This window comes from Taudactylus pleione, unplaced genomic scaffold, assembly GCF_031769625.1.
Source record: "Taudactylus pleione unplaced genomic scaffold, aTauple2 ptg001110l, whole genome shotgun sequence".
Lineage (NCBI taxonomy): Eukaryota > Metazoa > Chordata > Amphibia > Anura > Myobatrachidae > Taudactylus > Taudactylus pleione.
In genome coordinates this window covers 322,419-342,800 of record NW_028285511.1, presented here as the reverse complement: position 1 = coordinate 342,800, position 20,382 = coordinate 322,419, and the positions used below count along the sequence as shown (strand labels likewise).

Sequence of the window (20,382 nt, the reverse complement as noted above, 5' to 3'; positions counted from 1 at the left end):
GTGTGCTCCTAGTTGTGTCTGTGTGCACCTAGTTGTGTCTGTCTGCACCTAGTTGTGTCTGTCGGCACCTTGTTGTGTCTGTCTGTCTGCACCTACTTGTGTCTGTGTACACCTAGTTGTGTCTGTCTGCACCTAGTTGTGTCTGTGTGCACCTAGTTGTGTCTGTCTGTGTGCACCTTGCTGTGTCTGTCTGCACATAGTTGTGTCTCTGTGCACCTAGTTTTGTCTGTCTGCACCTTGTTGTGTCTGTGTGCACCTAGTTGTGTCTGTCTGCACCTAGTTGTGTCTGTCTGTCTGCACCTACTTGTGTCTGTGTACACCTAGTTGTGTATGTGTGCACCAAATTGTGTGTGTGTGCACCTTGTTGTGTCTGTCTGCACCTTGTTGTGTCTGTCTGCACCTAGTTGTGTCTGTCGGCATCTTGTTGTGTCTGTCTGCACCTAGTTGTGTCTGTCTGTCTGCACCTACTTGTGTCTGTGTACACCTAGTTGTGCCTGTCTGCACCTAGTTGTGTCTGTCTGTGTGCACCTAGTTGTGTCTGTGTGCACCTAGTTGTGTCTGTCTGCACCTACTTGTGTCTGTGTGCACCTAGTTGTGTCTGTGTGCACCTACTTGTGTCTGTGTGCACCTTGTTGTGTCTGTCTGCACCTAGTTGTGTCTGTCTGCACCTAGTTGTGTCTGTGTGCACCTAGTTGTGTCTGTCTGCATCTATTTGTGTCTGTCTGCACCTTGTTGTGTCTGTCTGCACCTAGTTGTGTCTGTCTGCACCTTGTTGTGTCTGTGTGCACCTAGTTGTGTCTGTGTGCACCTAGTTGTGTCTGTCTGCACCTAGTTGTATCTGTCTGTCTGCAACTAGTTGTGTCTGTCTGCATCTAGTTGTGTCTGTCTGCACCTAGTTGTGTGTGTGTGCACCTTGTTGTGTGTGTGTGCACCTTGTTGTCTGTCTGCACCTTGTTGTGTCTGTCTGCACCTAGTTGTGTCTGTCTGCACCTAGTTGTGTCTGTGTTCACCTTGTTGTGTCTGTCTATACCTCGTTGTGTCTGTGTGAACCTAATTGTGTCTCTCTGCACCTAGTTGTGTCTGTCTGCACCATGTTGTGTCTGTCTGCACCTTGTTGTGTCTGTCTGCACCTAGTTGTGTCTGTGTGCACCTTGTTGTGTCTGTGTGCACCTACTTGTGTCTGTCTGCACCTTGTTGTGTCTGTGTGCACCTTGTTGTGTCTGTCTATACCTAGTTGTGTGTGTGTGCACCTAGTTGTGTCTGTCTGCCCCTTGTTGTGTCTGTGTGCCCCTAGTTGTGTCTGTCTGCCCCTAGTTGTGTCTGTGTGCACCTACTTGTGTCTGTGTGCACCTAGTTGTGTCTGTGTGCACCTTGTTGTCTGTGTGCACCTAGTTGTGTGTGTCTGCACCTAGTTGTGTCTGTGTGCACCTAGTTGTGTCTGTCTGCACCTTGTTGTGTCTGTCTGCACCTAATTGTGTCTGTGTGCCCCTTGTTGTGTCTGTGTGCACCTACTTGTGTCTGTCTGCACCTTGTTGTGTCTGTGTGCACCTACTTGTGTCTGTCTGCACCTTGTTGTGTCTGTGTGCACCTAGTTGTGTGTATCTGCCCCTAGTTGTGTCTGTGTGTACCTACTTGTGTCTGTGTGCACCTACTTGTGTCTGTGTGCACCTAGTTGTGTCTGTCTGCACCTTGTTGTGTCTGTGTGCACCTACTTGTGTCTGTGTGCACCTACTTGTGTCTGTGTGCACCTAGTTGTGTCTGTCTGCACCTAGTTGTGTCTGTCTGCACCTTGTTGTGTCTGTCTGCACCTTGTTGTGTCTGTGTGCACCTACTTGTGTCTGTGTGCACCTAGTTGTGTCTGTCTGCACCTAGTTGTGTCTGTGTGCACCTAGTTGTGTCTGTCTGCACCTACTTGTGTCTGTGTGCACCTAGTTGTGTCTGTGTGCACCTACTTGTGTCTGTGTGCACCTAGTTGTATCTGTGTGCACCTAGTTGTGTCTGTCTGCACCTAGTTGTGTCTGTGTGCACCTAGTTGTATCTGTGTGCACCTAGTTGTGTCTGTGTGCACCTAGTTGTGTCTGTGTGCACCTAGTTGGGTCTGTGTGCACCTTATTGGGTCTGTGTGCACCTTGTTGGGTCTGTGTGCATCTGCTTGGGTCTGTCTGCACCTAGTTGTGTCTATCTGCACCTAGTTGTGTCTGTCTGCACCTAGTTGTGTCTGTCTGTACCTAGAGGTCTCTGTAGGTAAATGTCTCTGCGCCTGACGTAGAGATGGACGGAATTACAGAGCCGCAAACAAGCGACTGTGTAATTCCGTCCATCTAAAATGCAACTGCAGCAGGAGTGTGTTGGAATCAGAACCCTCCTTACTGTATCTGTGATCCCAACGCTGCGACCGCGCCCTGTGCAGGAACAAAACAGCACCCGTTAATATCGCGTGTTCGGCGATATTAATTATTACCATAGGCCACGCCTCCTGTACGGCACGCCTCCCGTTCACGTCAGGCTGGGCCCAGCACTACCCCCAACCTGCACTGATTGGATGCTACGCTCAGGCACGCAGCTTCCATTCAGCTTCCCCGGCAGTGGTGGAACAGCGGGACAGTGCCCGAAAAACGGGACTGTCCTGCTGAAATTGGGATGGTTCGGAGGGGTGCAGCCCCTATGGGTTGGCGCCCCTGTTCGACCGCACTTGTTGAACGCCCCAATAACCGGCCCTGCTCATCCCCCATTTCAGGGAACAGTGGCTAGCCACACCTCCGTTCCGCCCCCCGATGCTGCAGCCTGGACCGTTCTGCACATGCACAGACCCTAAACCATCGGAGATGTACGCTGACCATCGTGTGGGCGACTATCCCTGGGTCAGGCCCTCTGTCTGTACCTAGAGGTATCTGGTGATGGCCGCTATTGTGATCGCAGCTGAGAACATACGCAATGGCTCAAAAGATCACCCCAGCGTAGGGACGCCCACCGCTGCCGTCTTACCTGCGTGCAAACATGGAAGCACATGGAGCGGCCATCTTGCCCTTGTGGCAGGTCTGACCCGCCGCAGACTCGGCAGCTGACCTGACACACAGAGCGCTCTCATGCTGCGCAGGAGATGGTAAGGGCTAATTTATGCACGCCCATGTAGCGCAGTTTAAACGGTCAGACACGCCTGCGTTTTGCTGACCACCCTGCCCCAAACGCTGACAACCTGTCAGTCACTTTGCGATGGGATCCTCTGTGCATCCGTCATTGCAAAGCGATCACTGCGCACGTGCAGCACGGCTTATACGCATGCGCAATGGCAAACAATCGCTCAATATGCGTGAAAATTGCATTAGCGTCCATCTCTGGATTGAGCCCTCTGTTCGTACCTAGATGTCTCTTTGCAACTAAGGGCCGTATTCACTTTGAGACGAATGTCGGAATCAGCGAAAATTTATCGCCGATGACGTAATTTTCACCTATTTTCATTATCCCCGTATTCAATTACATTGACTTTTCACCGGAGCGAGTAATGTAATAAAGCGGGGATAAATATTCGCCTGTCTCTAGCTGGCGAAAAAAAATGCAGAATTGGGGTTTAGGGGTGCAGGCTTTAAAAAAATTAGCCTGCACCCTTAGGTATGATCCCTTAAAATGATCTGTGTCAAAAAATGTTAAAAAAATAAAAAAATCGGGACATCCCAAAAAAAAATTTAAATTTTGGGGTGAAAAAAAAATAGGAAAAACCACTTCTAAAATAGTTAAATAGATTCCAGAGGGGGTCGGAAGTATGCGGCAGGTGTTTTATTCAATGCGGGTGACAGCGGCAGGTGTTTTATTCAATGCGGGTGACAGCGGCAGGTGTTTTATTCAATGCGGGTGACAGCGGCAGGTGTTTTATTCAATGCGGGTGACAGCGGCAGGTGTTTTATTCAATGCGGGTGACAGCGGCAGGTGTTTTATTCAATGCGGGTGACAGCGGCAGGTGTTTTATTCAATGCGGGTGACAGCGGCAGGTGTTTTATTCAATGCGGGTGACAGCGGCAGGTGTTTTATTCAATGCGGGTGACAGCGGCAGGTGTTTTATTCAATGCGGGTGACAGCGGCAGGTGTTTTATTCAATGCGGGTGACAGCGGCAGGTGTTTTATTCAATGCGGGTGACAGCGGCAGGTGTTTTATTCAATGCGGGTGACAGCGGCAGGTGTTTTATTCAATGCGGGTGACAGCGGCAGGTGTTTTATTCAGTGCGGGTGACAGCGGCAGGTGTTTTATTCAATGCGGGTGACAGCGGCAGGTGTTTTATTCAATGCGGGTGACAGCGGCAGGTGTTTTATTCAGTGCGGGTGACAGCGGCAGGTGTTTTATTCAATGCGGGTGACAGCGGCAGGTGTTTTATTCAGTGCGGGTGACAGCGGCAGGTGTTTTATTCAATGCGGGTGACAGCGGCAGGTGTTTTATTCACTGCGGGTGACAGCGGCAGGTGTTTTATTCAATGCGGGTGACAGCGGCAGGTGTTTTATTCAGTGCGGGTGACAGCGGCAGGTGTTTTATTCAATGCGGGTGACAGCGGCAGGTGTTTTATTCAATGCGGGTGACAGCGGCAGGTGTTTTATTCAATGCGGGTGACAGCGGCAGGTGTTTTATTCAATGCGGGTGACAGCGGCAGGTGTTTTATTCAGTGCGGGTGACAGCGGCAGGTGTTTTATTCAGTGCGGGTGACAGCGGCAGGTGTTTTATTCAATGCGGGTGACAGCGGCAGGTGTTTTATTCAATGCGGGTGACAGCGGCAGGTGTTTTATTCAATGCGGGTGACAGCGGCAGGTGTTTTATTCAATGCGGGTGACAGCGGCAGGTGCATTTTTGCAGAATTTTAAAAAATTAGTTTAGGGACTTAAAAATATGCTAGTACCCATTTTCAAGTACCCCAAATTTGATGAGACCACTTTTAAAAATGAAAAAAAAAGCTAAGTACTCGTCTGCATCACTTCCTCAAAGTTGGGGAAAAAATTCCTGCAGCGGCTATTTGAAAACCCAACTTTCTTCTGCAGGCAAAAACGGGGTATCCATAGTGATCCCCCAGGTCTGGAAATCTTTAGGGGGGTCCTACAATTATTTCCCAAAAATTCACGTATTTTTTGCTAATCCAAGTTTTGCCTGTTCCCATTTTCAACTAGTTTGGAATACGGGGAATAGCGGGCACGTGCGCGATACCTTTCCGCCTGGAAAACAGGCGAAGGAGGCAAAAAGTCTGGACTTTTTGCCTCAAATTGAATACGGGCCTATAGGTCTCTTATCTGCACCCAGAGGTCTGTCTGTACCTAGAGGTCTCTTCTCTATACCTAGAGGTCTATTATCTGCACCTAGAGGTCTCTTCTCTGTACCTAGAGGTCTCTTCTCTGTACCTAGATGTCTATTATCTGAACCTAGAGGTCTCTTCTCTGCACCTAGAGGTCTCTTCTCTGTACCTAGATGTCTATTATCTGTACCTAGAGGTCTCTTCTCTGTACCTAGAGGTCTATTCTCTGTACCTAGAGGTCTCTTCTCTGCACCTAGAGGTCTCTTCTCTGCACCTAGAGGTCTCTTCTCTGTACCTAGAGGTCTCTTCTCTGTACCTAGATGTCTATTATCTGAACCTAGATGTCTATTATCTGTACCTAGAGGTCTCTCCTCTGCACCTAGAGGTCTTTTCTCTGTACCTAGAGGTCTCTTCTCTGTACCTACAGGTCTCTTCTCTGTACCTAGAGGTCTCTTCTCTGTACCTAGAGGTCTCTTCTCTGCACCTAGAGGTCTCTTCTCTGCACCTAGAGGTCTCTTCTCTGTACCTACAGGTCTCTTCTCTGTACCTAGAGGTCTATTATCTGTACCTAGAGGTCTCTTCTCTGTACCTAGAGGTCTCTATCTGTACCTAAAGGTCTATTATCTGTACCTAGAGGTCTCTTCTCTGTACCTAGAGGTCTATTATCTGCACCTAGAGGTCTCTTCTCTGTACCTAGAGGTCTCTTCTCTGCACCTAGAGGTCTCTTCTCTGTACCTAGAGGTCTCTTCTCTACACCTAGAGGTCTATTCTCTGCACCTAGAGGTCTCTTCTCTGCACCTAGAGGTCTCTTCTCTGTACCTAGAGGTCTAATCTCTGTACCTAGAGGTCTAATCTCTGTACCTAGAGGTCTCTTCTCTGCACCTAGAGGTCTCTTCTCTGTACCTAGAGGTCTCTTCTCTGTACCTAGAGGTCTATATCTGCACCTAGAGGTCTCTTCTCTGCACGTAAAGGTCTTTTCTCTGTACCTAGAGGTCTATTCTCTGTACCTAGATGTCTATTATCTGTACCTAGAGGTCTATATCTGCACCTAGAGGTCTCTTCTCTGCACCTAGAGGTCTATATCTGCACCTAGAGGTCTATTCTCTATACCTAGGTCTCTTCTCTGTACCTAGATGTCTATATCTTTACCTAGAGGTCTCTTCTCTGTACCTAGAGGTCTATTATCTGTACCTAGAGGTCTATTATCTGTACCTAGAGGTCTATTATCTGCACCTAGAGGTCTCTTCTCTGCACTTAGAGGTCTATTATCTGTACCTAGAGGTCTCTTCTCTGTACCTAGAGGTCTCTTCTCTGCACCTAGAGGTCTATTATCTGTACCTAGAGGTCTATTATCTGTACCTAGAGGTCTCTTCTCTGCACCTAGAGGTCTATTATCTGTACCTAGAGGTCTCTTCTCTGCACCTAGAAGTCTCTTCTCTGCACCTAGAGGTCTCTTCTCTGTACCTAGAGGTCTCTTCTCTGTACCTAGAGGTCTATTCTCTGTACCTAGAGGTCTCTTCTCTGCACCTAGAGGTCTCTTCTCTGTACCTAGATGTCTATTATCTGTACCTAGAGGTCTCTTCTCTGTACCTAGAGGTCTATTCTCTGTACCTAGAGGTCTATTATCTGCACCTAGAGGTCTCTTCTCTGTACCTAGAGGTCTATTCTCTGTACCTAGAGGTCTATTATCTGCACCTAGAGGTCTCTTATCTGCACCCAGAGGTCTGTCTGTACCTAGAGGTCTCTTCTCTATACCTAGAGGTCTATTATCTGCACCTAGAGGTCTCTTCTCTGTACCTAGAGGTCTCTTCTCTGTACCTAGATGTCTATTATCTGAACCTAGAGGTCTCTTCTCTGCACCTAGAGGTCTCTTCTCTGTACCTAGATGTCTATTATCTGTACCTAGAGGTCTCTTCTCTGTACCTAGAGGTCTATTCTCTGTACCTAGAGGTCTCTTCTCTGCACCTAGAGGTCTCTTCTCTGCACCTAGAGGTCTCTTCTCTGTACCTAGAGGTCTCTTCTCTGTACCTAGATGTCTATTATCTGAACCTAGATGTCTATTATCTGTACCTAGAGGTCTCTTCTCTGCACCTAGAGGTCTTTTCTCTGTACCTAGAGGTCTCTTCTCTGTACCTACAGGTCTCTTCTCTGTACCTAGAGGTCTCTTCTCTGTACCTAGAGGTCTCTTCTCTGCACCTAGAGGTCTCTTCTCTGCACCTAGAGGTCTCTTCTCTGTACCTACAGGTCTCTTCTCTGTACCTAGAGGTCTATTATCTGTACCTAGAGGTCTCTTCTCTGTACCTAGAGGTCTCTATCTGTACCTAAAGGTCTATTATCTGTACCTAGAGGTCTCTTCTCTGTACCTAGAGGTCTATTATCTGCACCTAGAGGTCTCTTCTCTGTACCTAGAGGTCTCTTCTCTGCACCTAGAGGTCTCTTCTCTGTACCTAGAGGTCTCTTCTCTACACCTAGAGGTCTATTCTCTGGACCTAGAGGTCTCTTCTCTGCACCTAGAGGTCTCTTCTCTGTACCTAGAGGTCTAATCTCTGTACCTAGAGGTCTAATCTCTGTACCTAGAGGTCTCTTCTCTGCACCTAGAGGTCTCTTCTCTGTACCTAGAGGTCTCTTCTCTGTACCTAGAGGTCTATATCTGCACCTAGAGGTCTCTTCTCTGCACGTAAAGGTCTTTTCTCTGTACCTAGAGGTCTATTCTCTGTACCTAGATGTCTATTATCTGTACCTAGAGGTCTATATCTGCACCTAGAGGTCTCTTCTCTGCACCTAGAGGTCTATATCTGCACCTAGAGGTCTATTCTCTATACCTAGGTCTCTTCTCTGTACCTAGATGTCTATATCTTTACCTAGAGGTCTCTTCTCTGTACCTAGAGGTCTATTATCTGTACCTAGAGGTCTATTATCTGTACCTAGAGGTCTATTATCTGCACCTAGAGGTCTCTTCTCTGCACTTAGAGGTCTATTATCTGTACCTAGAGGTCTCTTCTCTGTACCTAGAGGTCTCTTCTCTGCACCTAGAGGTCTATTATCTGTACCTAGAGGTCTATTATCTGTACCTAGAGGTCTCTTCTCTGCACCTAGAGGTCTATTATCTGTACCTAGAGGTCTCTTCTCTGCACCTAGAAGTCTCTTCTCTGCACCTAGAGGTCTCTTCTCTGTACCTAGAGGTCTCTTCTCTGTACCTAGAGGTCTATTCTCTGTACCTAGAGGTCTCTTCTCTGCACCTAGAGGTCTCTTCTCTGTACCTAGATGTCTATTATCTGTACCTAGAGGTCTCTTCTCTGTACCTAGAGGTCTATTCTCTGTACCTAGAGGTCTATTATCTGCACCTAGAGGTCTCTTCTCTGTACCTAGAGGTCTATTCTCTGTACCTAGAGGTCTATTATCTGCACCTAGAGGTCTCTTATCTGCACCCAGAGGTCTGTCTGTACCTAGAGGTCTCTTCTCTATACCTAGAGGTCTATTATCTGCACCTAGAGGTCTCTTCTCTGTACCTAGAGGTCTCTTCTCTGTACCTAGATGTCTATTATCTGAACCTAGAGGTCTCTTCTCTGCACCTAGAGGTCTCTTCTCTGTACCTAGATGTCTATTATCTGTACCTAGAGGTCTCTTCTCTGTACCTAGAGGTCTCTTCTCTGTACCTAGAGGTCTCTTCTCTGCACCTAGAGGTCTCTTCTCTACACCTAGAGGTCTCTTCTCTGTACCTAGAGGTCTCTTCTCTGTACCTAGAGGTCTATTCTCTGTACCTAGAGGTCTCTTCTCTGCACCTAGAGGTCTCTTCTCTGTACCTAGAGGTCTATATCTGCACCTAGAGGTCTCTTCTCTGTACCTAGAGGTCTCTTCTCTGTACCTAGAGATTTCTACCTCAGCATCTGCGGGTCAAACTACATCTCCCAGCATGCAGCGCAGTTGGGGGCGGAGTCAGTAGTCACGCGGTTCCGGGTAGAGATAACTGACCTTGTTCTCCAACACAATGAGACTGTTAACGGCTCTGTCTAAGAGATTCCTCTATGTGACATCCTGGTGGGGGTGAGAGAGACTGTGTGACTGCTGTATGTGACACCCTGGTGCGGGTGAGAGAGACTGTGTGACTGCTGTATGTGACATCCTGGTGGGGGTGAGAGAGACTGTGTGACTGCTGTATGTGACATCCTGGTGGGGGTGAGAGAGACTGTGTGACTGCTGTATGTGACACCCTGGTGGGGGTGAGAGAGACTGTGTGACTGCTGTATGTGACACCCTGGTGCGGGTGAGAGAGACTGTGTGACTGCTGTATGTGACATCCTGGTGGGGGTGAGAGAGACTGTGTGACTGCTGTATGTGACATCCTGGTGGGGGTGAGAGAGACTGTGTGACTGCTGTATGTGACACCCTGGTGGGGGTGAGAGAGACTGTGTGACTGCTGTATGTGACATCCTGGTGGGGGTGAGAGAGACTGTGTGACTGCTGTATGTGACATCCTGGTGGGGGTGAGAGAGACTGTGTGACTGCTGTATGTGACATCCTGGTGGGGGTGAGAGAGACTGTGTGACTGCTGTATGTGACACCCTGGTGGGGGTGAGAGAGACTGTGTGACTGCTGTATGTGACACCCTGGTGGGGGTGAGAGAGACTGTGTGACTGCTGTATGTGACACCCTGGTGGGGGTGAGAGAGACTGTGTGACTGCTGTATGTGACACCCTGGTGGGGGTGAGAGAGACTGTGTGACTGCTGTATGTGACACCGTGGTGGGGGTGAGAGAGACTGTGTGACTGCTGTATGTGACATCCTGGTGGGGGTGAGAGAGACTGTGTGACTGCTGTATGTGACATCCTGGTGGGGGTGAGAGAGACTGTGTGACTGCTGTATGTGACACCCTGGTGGGGGTGAGAGAGACTGTGTGACTGCTGTATGTGACATCCTGGTGGGGGTGAGAGAGACTGTGTGACTGCTGTATGTGACACCCTGGTGGGGGTGAGAGAGACTGTGTGACTGCTGTATGTGACACCCTGGTGGGGGTGAGAGAGACTGTGTGACTGCTGTATGTGACATCCTGGTGGGGGTGAGAGAGACTGTGTGACTGCTGTATGTGACATCCTGGTGGGGGTGAGAGAGACTGTGTGACTGCTGTATGTGACATCCTGGTGGGGGTGAGAGAGACTGTGTGACTGCTGTATGTGACACCCTGGTGGGGGTGAGAGAGACTGTGTGACTGCTGTATGTGACATCCTGGTGGGGGTGAGAGAGACTGTGTGACTGCTGTATGTGACATCCTGGTGGCGGTGAGAGAGACTGTGTGACTGCTGTATGTGACATCCTGGTGGGGGTGAGAGAGACTGTGTGACTGCTGTATGTGACACCCTGGTGGGGGTGAGAGAGACTGTGTGACTGCTGTATGTGACACCCTGGTGGGGGTGAGAGAGACTGTGTGACTGCTGTATGTGACATCCTGGTGGGGGTGAGAGAGACTGTGTGACTGCTGTATGTGACACCCTGGTGGGGGTGAGAGAGACTGTGTGACTGCTGTATGTGACATCCTGGTGGGGGTGAGAGAGACTGTGTGACTGCTGTATGTGACATCCTGGTGGCGGTGAGAGAGACTGTGTGACTGCTGTATGTGACATCCTGGTGGGGGTGAGAGAGACTGTGTGACTGCTGTATGTGACATCCTGGTGGGGGTGAGAGAGACTGTGTGACTGCTGTATGTGACATCCTGGTGGGGGTGAGAGAGACTGTGTGACTGCTGTATGTGACACCCTGGTGGGGGTGAGAGAGACTGTGTGACTGCTGTATGTGACACCCTGGTGGGGGTGAGAGAGACTGTGTGACTGCTGTATGTGACACCCTGGTGGGGGTGAGAGAGACTGTGTGACTGCTGTATGTGACATCCTGGTGGGGGTGAGAGAGACTGTGTGACTGCTGTATGTGACATCCTGGTGGGGGTGAGAGAGACTGTGTGACTGCTGTATGTGACACCCTGGTGGGGGTGAGAGAGACTGTGTGACTGCTGTATGTGACACCCTGGTGGGGGTGAGAGAGACTGTGTGACTGCTGTATGTGACATCCTGGTGGGGGTGAGAGAGACTGTGTGACTGCTGTATGTGACATCCTGGTGGGGGTGAGAGAGACTGTGTGACTGCTGTATGTGACATCCTGGTGGGGGTGAGAGAGACTGTGTGACTGCTGTATGTGACATCCTGGTGGGGGTGAGAGAGACTGTGTGACTGCTGTATGTGACATCCTGGTGGCGGTGAGAGAGACTGTGTGACTGCTGTATGTGACATCCTGGTGGGGGTGAGAGAGACTGTGTGACTGCTGTATGTGACATCCTGGTGGGGGTGAGAGAGACTGTGTGACTGCTGTATGTGACATCCTGGTGGGGGTGAGAGAGACTGTGTGACTGCTGTATGTGACATCCTGGTGGCGGTGAGAGAGACTGTGTGACTGCTGTATGTGACATCCTGGTGGGGGTGAGAGAGACTGTGTGACTGCTGTATGTGACACCCTGGTGGGGGTGAGAGAGACTGTGTGACTGCTGTATGTGACACCCTGGTGGGGGTGAGAGAGACTGTGTGACTGCTGTATGTGACATCCTGGTGGGGGTGAGAGAGACTGTGTGACTGCTGTATGTGACATCCTGGTGGGGGTGAGAGAGACTGTGTGACTGCTGTATGTGACACCCTGGTGGGGGTGAGAGAGACTGTGTGACTGCTGTATGTGACATCCTGGTGGGGGTGAGAGAGACTGTGTGACTGCTGTATGTGACATCCTGGTGGGGGTGAGAGAGACTGTGTGACTGCTGTATGTGACATCCTGGTGGGGGTGAGAGAGACTGTGTGACTGCTGTATGTGACACCCTGGTGGGGGTGAGAGAGACTGTGTGACTGCTGTATGTGACACCCTGGTGGGGGTGAGAGAGACTGTGTGACTGCTGTATGTGACATCCTGGTGGCGGTGAGAGAGACTGTGTGACTGCTGTATGTGACATCCTGGTGGGGGTGAGAGAGACTGTGTGACTGCTCTATGTGACACCCTGGTGGGGGTGAGAGAGACTGTGTGACTGCTGTATGTGACATCCTGGTGGGGGTGAGAGAGACTGTGTGACTGCTGTATGTGACATCCTGGTGGGGGTGAGAGAGACTGTGTGACTGCTGTATGTGACACCCTGGTGGGGGTGAGAGAGACTGTGTGACTGCTGTATGTGACATCCTGGTGGGGGTGAGAGAGACTGTGTGACTGCTGTATGTGACATCCTGGTGGGGGTGAGAGAGACTGTGTGACTGCTGTATGTGACATCCTGGTGGGGGTGAGAGAGACTGTGTGACTGCTGTATGTGACACCCTGGTGGGGGTGAGAGAGACTGTGTGACTGCTGTATGTGACACCCTGGTGGGGGTGAGAGAGACTGTGTGACTGCTGTATGTGACACCCTGGTGGGGGTGAGAGAGACTGTGTGACTGCTGTATGTGACATCCTGGTGGCGGTGAGAGAGACTGTGTGACTGCTGTATGTGACATCCTGGTGGGGGTGAGAGAGACTGTGTGACTGCTGTATGTGACACCCTGGTGGGGGTGAGAGAGACTGTGTGACTGCTGTATGTGACATCCTGGTGGCGGTGAGAGAGACTGTGTGACTGCTGTATGTGACATCCTGGTGGGGGTGAGAGAGACTGTGTGACTGCTGTATGTGACACCCTGGTGGGGGTGAGAGAGACTGTGTGACTGCTGTATGTGACACCCTGGTGGGGGTGAGAGAGACTGTGTGACTGCTGTATGTGACATCCTGGTGGGGGTGAGAGAGACTGTGTGACTGCTGTATGTGACATCCTGGTGGGGGTGAGAGAGACTGTGTGACTGCTGTATGTGACATCCTGGTGGGGGTGAGAGAGACTGTGTGACTGCTGTATGTGACACCCTGGTGGGGGTGAGAGAGACTGTGTGACTGCTGTATGTGACACCCTGGTGGGGGTGAGAGAGACTGTGTGACTGCTGTATGTGACACCCTGGTGGGGGTGAGAGAGACTGTGTGACTGCTGTATGTGACACCCTGGTGGGGGTGAGAGAGACTGTGTGACTGCTGTATGTGACATCCTGGTGGGGGTGAGAGAGACTGTGTGACTGCTGTATGTGACATCCTGGTGGGGGTGAGAGAGACTGTGTGACTGCTGTATGTGACACCCTGGTGGGGGTGAGAGAGACTGTGTGACTGCTGTATGTGACATCCTGGTGGGGGTGAGAGAGACTGTGTGACTGCTGTATGTGACATCCTGGTGGGGGTGAGAGAGACTGTGTGACTGCTGTATGTGACATCCTGGTGGGGGTGAGAGAGACTGTGTGACTGCTCTATGTGACACCCTGGTGGGGGTGAGAGAGACTGTGTGACTGCTGTATGTGACACCCTGGTGGGGGTGAGAGAGACTGTGTGACTGCTGTATGTGACATCCTGGTGGGGGTGAGAGAGACTGTGTGACTGCTGTATGTGACATCCTGGTGGGGGTGAGAGAGACTGTGTGACTGCTGTATGTGACATCCTGGTGGGGGTGAGAGAGACTGTGTGACTGCTGTATGTGACATCCTGGTGGGGGTGAGAGAGACTGTGTGACTGCTGTATGTGACACCCTGGTGGCGGTGAGAGAGACTGTGTGACTGCTGTATGTGACATCCTGGTGGGGGTGAGAGAGACTGTGTGACTGCTGTATGTGACATCCTGGTGGCGGTGAGAGAGACTGTGTGACTGCTGTATGTGACACCCTGGTGGGGGTGAGAGAGACTGTGTGACTGCTGTATGTGACATCCTGGTGGGGGTGAGAGAGACTGTGTGACTGCTGTATGTGACACCCTGGTGGGGGTGAGAGAGACTGTGTGACTGCTGTATGTGACATCCTGGTGGGGGTGAGAGAGACTGTGTGACTGCTGTATGTGACATCCTGGTGGGGGTGAGAGAGACTGTGTGACTGCTGTATGTGACATCCTGGTGGGGGTGAGAGAGACTGTGTGACTGCTGTATGTGACATCCTGGTGGCGGTGAGAGAGACTGTGTGACTGCTGTATGTGACATCCTGGTGGGGGTGAGAGAGACTGTGTGACTGCTGTATGTGACATCCTGGTGGGGGTGAGAGAGACTGTGTGACTGCTGTATGTGACACCCTGGTGGGGGTGAGAGAGACTGTGTGACTGCTGTATGTGACATCCTGGTGGGGGTGAGAGAGACTGTGTGACTGCTGTATGTGACATCCTGGTGGGGGTGAGAGAGACTGTGTGACTGCTGTATGTGACACCCTGGTGGGGGTGAGAGAGACTGTGTGACTGCTGTATGTGACATCCTGGTGGGGGTGAGAGAGACTGTGTGACTGCTGTATGTGACATCCTGGTGGGGGTGAGAGAGACTGTGTGACTGCTGTATGTGACATCCTGGTGGGGGTGAGAGAGACTGTGTGACTGCTGTATGTGACATCCTGGTGGGGGTGAGAGAGACTGTGTGACTGCTGTATGTGACATCCTGGTGGGGGTGAGAGAGACTGTGTGACTGCTGTATGTGACATCCTGGTGGGGGTGAGAGAGACTGTGTGACTGCTGTATGTGACATCCTGGTGGGGGTGAGAGAGACTGTGTGACTGCTGTATGTGACATCCTGGTGGCGGTGAGAGAGACTGTGTGACTGCTGTATGTGACATCCTGGTGGGGGTGAGAGAGACTGTGTGACTGCTGTATGTGACATCCTGGTGGGGGTGAGAGAGACTGTGTGACTGCTGTATGTGACATCCTGGTGGGGGTGAGAGAGACTGTGTGACTGCTGTATGTGACATCCTGGTGGGGGTGAGAGAGACTGTGTGACTGCTGTATGTGACATCCTGGTGGGGGTGAGAGACTGTGTGACTGCTGTATGTGACATCCTGGTGGGGGTGAGAGAGACTGTGTGACTGCTGTATGTGACATCCTGGTGGGGGTGAGAGACTGTGTGACTGCTGTATGTTACATCACAGTGACTGCTGTATGTGACATCCTGGTGGGGGATTAGACTGATTAGTGTACAATACGAGGGCAGTCACAGTAGGGAGAGACTTTATTTTATCATGAGAAATATATTATATTATGTCGATGCCTCTCTGATTGACTGTTATATCTGTGCACTACAGGTCCCAGGTGTCTCAGGGTGGGAGTGTCAGAGGCTATGTACAGGCTGCTCAGGTAACTCTGTTACTGTCTCTTCTCTCTCCTTCACTCTGTCTCTCACTGTCCTGTCCCTCTTTCCCTCTTTGTTGCCCTCTTTCCCTCCGTCTCTTGTTCCATCTTTGTCACCATCTCGCCCTCTCTTCCTCTTTGTCACCTTCTCTCCCTCTTTGACACCCTCTTTCCCTCCGTCTCTTGTTCCATCTTTGTCACCCTCCCGCCCACTCTCCCTCTTTGTCGCCCTCTTTCCCTCCGTCTCTTGTTCCATCTTTGTCACCCTCTTTCCCTCCGTCTCTTGTTCCATCTTTGTCACCCTCTCGCCCTCTCTCCCTCTTTGTCGCCCTCTTTCCCTCTTTGTCGCCCTCTTTCCCTCCGTCTCTTGTTCCATCTTTGTCACCCTCTCGCCCTCTCTTCCTCTTTGTCACCTTCTCTCCCTCTTTGACACCCTCTTTCCCTCCGTCTCTTGTTCCATCTTTGTCACCCTCCCGCCCTCTCTCCCTCTTTGTCGCCCTCTTTCCCTCCGTCTCTTGTTCCATCTTTGTCACCCTCTTTCCCTCCGTCTATTGTTCCATCTTTGTCACCCTCCCGCCCTCTCTCCCTCTTTGTCACCCTCTCTCCCTCTTTGTCACCTTTTTTCCCTCCGTCTCTTGTTCCATCTTTGTCACCCTCCCGCCCTCTCTCCCTCCTTCTCTTGTCCCATCTTTGTCACCCTCTCTTCCTCTTTGACGCCCTCTTTCCCTCTGTCTCTTGTCCCATCTTTGTCATCCTCCCGCCCTCTCTTTGTCTTTGTCGCCCTCTTTCCCTCCGTCTCTTGTTCCATCTTTGTCGCCCTCTTTCCCTCCGTCTCTTGTTCCATCTTTGTCGCCCTCTTTCCCTCCGTCTCTTGTTCCATCTTTGTCGCCCTCTTTCCCTCCGTCTCTTGTCCCATCTTTGTCACCCTCTCGCCCTCTCTCCCTCTTTGTCGCCCTCTCTCCCTCCTTCTCTTGTCCCATCTTTGTCACCCTCTCTTCCTCTTTGACGCCCTCTTTCCCTCTGTCTCTTGTCCCATCTTTGTCATCCTCCCGCCCTCTCTTTGTCTTTGTCGCCCTCTTTCCCTCCGTCTCTTGTTCCATCTTTGTCGCCCTCTTTCCCTCCGTCTCTTGTTCCATCTTTGTCGCCCTCTTTCCCTCCGTCTCTTGTTCCATCTTTGTCGCCCTCTTTCCCTCCGTCTCTTGTCCCATCTTTGTCACCCTCTCGCCCTCTCTCCCTCTTTGTCGCCCTCTCTCCCTCCTTCTCTTGTCCCATCTTTGTCACCCTCTCTTCCTCTTTGACGCCCTCTTTCCCTCTGTCTCTTGTCCCATCTTTGTCATCCTCCCGCCCTCTCTCCCTCTTTGTCGCCCTCTTTCCCTCCGTCTCTTGTTCCATCTTTGTCACCCTCTCGCCCTCTCTCCCTCTTTGTCGCCCTCTCTCCCTCCGTCTCTTGTTCCATCTTTGTCAACCTCCCGCCCTCTCTCCCTCTTTGTCGCCCTCTTTCCCTCTTTGTCGCCCTCTTTCCCTCCGTCTCTTGTTCCCTCTTTGTCGCCCTTTCTCCCTCTTTGTCGCCCTCTCTCTCTCTATCTCTTGTTCCATCTTTGTCACCCTCTCGCCCTCTCTTCCTCTTTGTCGCCCTCTCTCCCTCCGTCTCTTGTCCCATCTTTGTCACCCTCTCTTCCTCTTTGACGCCCTCTTTCCCTCTGTCTCTTGTCCCATCTTTGTCATCCTCCCGCCCTCTCTCCCTCTTTGTCGCCCATTTTCCCTCCGTCTCTTGTTCCATCTTTGTCACCCTCTCGCCCTCTCTCCCTCTTTCACGCCCTCTTTCCCTCCGTCTCTTGTCCCATCTTTGTCACCCTTCCGTCCTCTTAGTTTTTGTCGCCCTCTTTCCCTCCGTCTCTTGTCCCATCTTTGTAGCCCTTCCGTCCTCTTAGTTTTTGTCGCCCTCTTTCCCTCCGTCTCTTGTCCCATCTTTGTCGCCCTCTTTCCCTCCGTCTCTTGTTCCATCTTTGTCGCCCTCTTTCCCTCCGTCTCTTGTTCCATCTTTGTCACCCACCCGCCCTCTCTCCCTCTTTGTCGCCCTCTTTCCCTCTGTCTCTTGTCCCATCTTTGTCACCCTCCCGCCCTCTCTCTCTCTTTGTCGCCCTCTCTCCCTCTTTGTCGCCCTCTTTCCCTACGTCCCTTGTCCCATCTTTGTCACCCTCCCGCCCTCTCTTTGTCTTTGTCGCCCTCTTTCCCTCCGTCTCTTGTTCCATCTTTGTCGCACTCTTTCCCTCCGTCCCTTGTCCCATCTTTGTCACCCTCCCGCCCTCTCTTTGTCTTTGTCGCCCTCTTTCCCTCCGTCTCTTGTTCCATCTTTGTCGCACTCTTTCCCTCCGTCTCTTGTTCCATCTTTGTCGCCCTCTCTCCCTCTTTGGCGCCCTCTTTCCCTACGTCCCTTGTCCCATCTTTGTCACCCTCTCTCCCTCTGTCACCCTTTTTCCCTCCGTCTCTTCTCCCATCTTTGTCGCCCTTTTTCCCTCTGTCTCTTGTTCCATCTTTGTCACCCTCTCGCCCTCTCTCCCTCTTTCACGCCCTCTTTCCCTCCGTCTCTTGTCCCATCTTTGTCACCCTTCCGTCCTCTCTTCGTTTTTGTCGCCCTCTTTCCCTCCGTCTCTTGTTCCATCTTTGTCGCCCTCTTTCCCTCCGTCTCTTGTTCCATCTTTGTCGCCCTCTTTCCCTCCGTCTCTTGTTCCATCTTTGTCGCCCTCTTTCCCTCCGTCTCTTGTCCCATCTTTGTCGCCCTCTTTCCCTCCGTCTCTTGTCCCATCTTTGTCACCCTCTCGCCCTCTCTTCCTCTTTGTCACCTTCTCTCCCTCTTTGACGCCCTCTTTCCCTCCGTCTCTTGCATCATTGTCACCCTTCCGTCCTCTCTTCGTTTTTGTCGCCCTCTTTCCCTCCGTCTCTTGTCCCATCTTTGTCACCCTTCCGTCCTCTCTTAGTTTTTGTCGCCCTCTTTCCCTCCGTCTCTTGTCCCATCTTTTCGCCCTCTTTCCCTCCGTCTCTTGTTCCATCTTTGTCGCCCTCTTTCCCTACGTCCCTTGTCCCATCTTTGTCACCCTCCCGCCCTCTCTCCCTCTTTGTCGCCCTCTTTCCCTCTGTCTTTTGTCCCATCTTTGTCACCCTCCCGCCCTCTCTCTCTCTTTGTCGCCCTCTCTCGCTCTTTGTCGCCCTCTTTCCCTTCGTCCCTTGTCCCATCTTTGTCACCCTCTCTCCCTCTGTCACCCTTTTCCCTCCGTCTCTTGTCCCATCTTTGTCGCCCTCTTTCCCTCTGTCTCTTGTTCCATCTTTGTCATCCTCCCGCCCTCTCTCCCTCTTTGTCGCCCTCTCTCCCTCTTTGTCGCCCTCTTTCCCTCCGTCCCTTGTCCCATCTTTGTCACCCTCCCGCCCTCTCTTTGTCTTTGTCGCCCTCTTTCCCTCCGTCTCTTGTTCCATCTTTGTCGCCCTCTTTCCCTCCGTCTCTTGTTCCATCTTTGTCGCCCTCCCGCCCTCTCTCTCTTTGTCGCCCTCTCTCCCTCTTTGTCGCCCTCTTTCCCTACGTCCCTTGTCCCATCTTTGTCACCCTCTCTCCCTCTTTGTCACCCTTTTTCCCTCCGTCTCTTGTTCCATCTGTCACCCTCTCGCCCTCTCTCCCTCTTTGTCGCCCTCTCTCCCTCTGTCTCTTGTTCCATCTGTCACCCTCTCGCCCTCTCTCCCTCTTTGTCACCCTCTCTTCCTCTTTGACGCCCTCTTTCCCTCTGTCTCTTGTCCCATCTTTGTCATCCTCCCGCCCTCTCTCCCTCTTTGTCGCCCACTTTCCCTCCGTCTCTTGTTCCATCTTTGTCGCCCTCTCTCCCTCTTTGACGCCCTCTTTCCCTCCGTCTCTTGCATCTTTGTCACCCTTCCATCCTCTCTTCGTTTTTGTCGCCCTCTTTCCCTCCGTCTCTTGTCCCATCTTTGTCACCCTTCCGTCCTCTCTTAGTTTTTGTCGCCCTCTTTCCCTCCGTCTCTTGTCCCATCTTTGTCGCCCTCTTTCCCTCCGTCTCTTGTTCCATCTTTGTCGCCCTCTTTCCCTCCGTCTCTTGTTCCATCTTTGTCGCCCTCTTTCCCTCCGTCTCTTGTTCCATCTTTGTCACCCTCCCGCCCTCTCTCCCTCTTTGTCGCCCTCTCTCCCTCTTTGTCGCCCTCTTTCCCTCCGTCCCTTGTCCCATCTTTGTCACCCTCCCGCCCTCTCTTTGTCTTTGTCGCCCTCTTTCCCTCCGTCTCTTGTTCCATCTTTGTCGCCCTCTTTCCCTCTCTCCCTCTTTGTCGCCCTCTTTCCCTCTGTCTCTTGTCCCTTCTTTGTCACCCTCCCGCCCTCTCTCTCTCTTTGTCGCCCTCTCTCCCTCTTTGTCGCCCTCTTTCCCTCCGTCCCTTGTCCCATCTTTGTCACCCTTCCGCCCTCTCTTTGTCTTTGTCGCCCTCTTTCCCTCCGTCTCTTGTTCCATCTTTGTCACCCTCCCGCCCTCTCTCCCTCTTTGTCGCCCTCTTTCCCTCTGTCTCTTGTCCCATCTTTGTCACCCTCCTGCCCTCTCTCCCTCTTTGTCGCCCTCTTTCCCTACGTCCCTTGTCCCATCTTTGTCACCCTCCCGCCCTCTCTCCCTCTTTGTCGCCCTCTTTCCCTCTGTCTTTTGTCCCATCTTTGTCACCCTCCCGCCCTCTCTCCCTCTTTGTCGCCCTACGTCCCTTGTCCCATCTTTGTCACCCTCTCTCCCTCCGTCTCTTGTTCCATCTTTGTCGCCCTCTTTCCCTCCGTCTCTTGTTCCATCTTTGTCACCCTCCCGTCCTCTCTCCCTCTTTGTCGCCCTCTCTCCCTCTTTGTCGCCCTCTTTCCCTCCGTCCCTTGTCCCATCTTTGTCACCCTCCCGCCCTCTCTTTGTCTTTGTC

The 20,382-nt window shown here is 51.7% G+C and overlaps 1 protein-coding gene across 1 annotated transcript in view; it reads left to right on the top strand.

The window, feature by feature from the left end:
* Nucleotides 1-9,193: 9,193 nt before the first annotated feature.
* Nucleotides 9,194-20,382, top strand: part of ACADVL (acyl-CoA dehydrogenase very long chain) — a 215,595-nt gene continuing 204,406 nt past the window's right edge. Inside the window, exons 1-2 of the mRNA XM_088461850.1 lie at nt 9,194-9,311; nt 15,396-15,447. Of these exons, the coding sequence (XP_088317976.1) occupies nt 9,256-9,311; nt 15,396-15,447 (108 nt within the window). The 5' untranslated portion in view covers nt 9,194-9,255. The remainder of the gene's footprint in view (nt 9,312-15,395; nt 15,448-20,382) is intronic.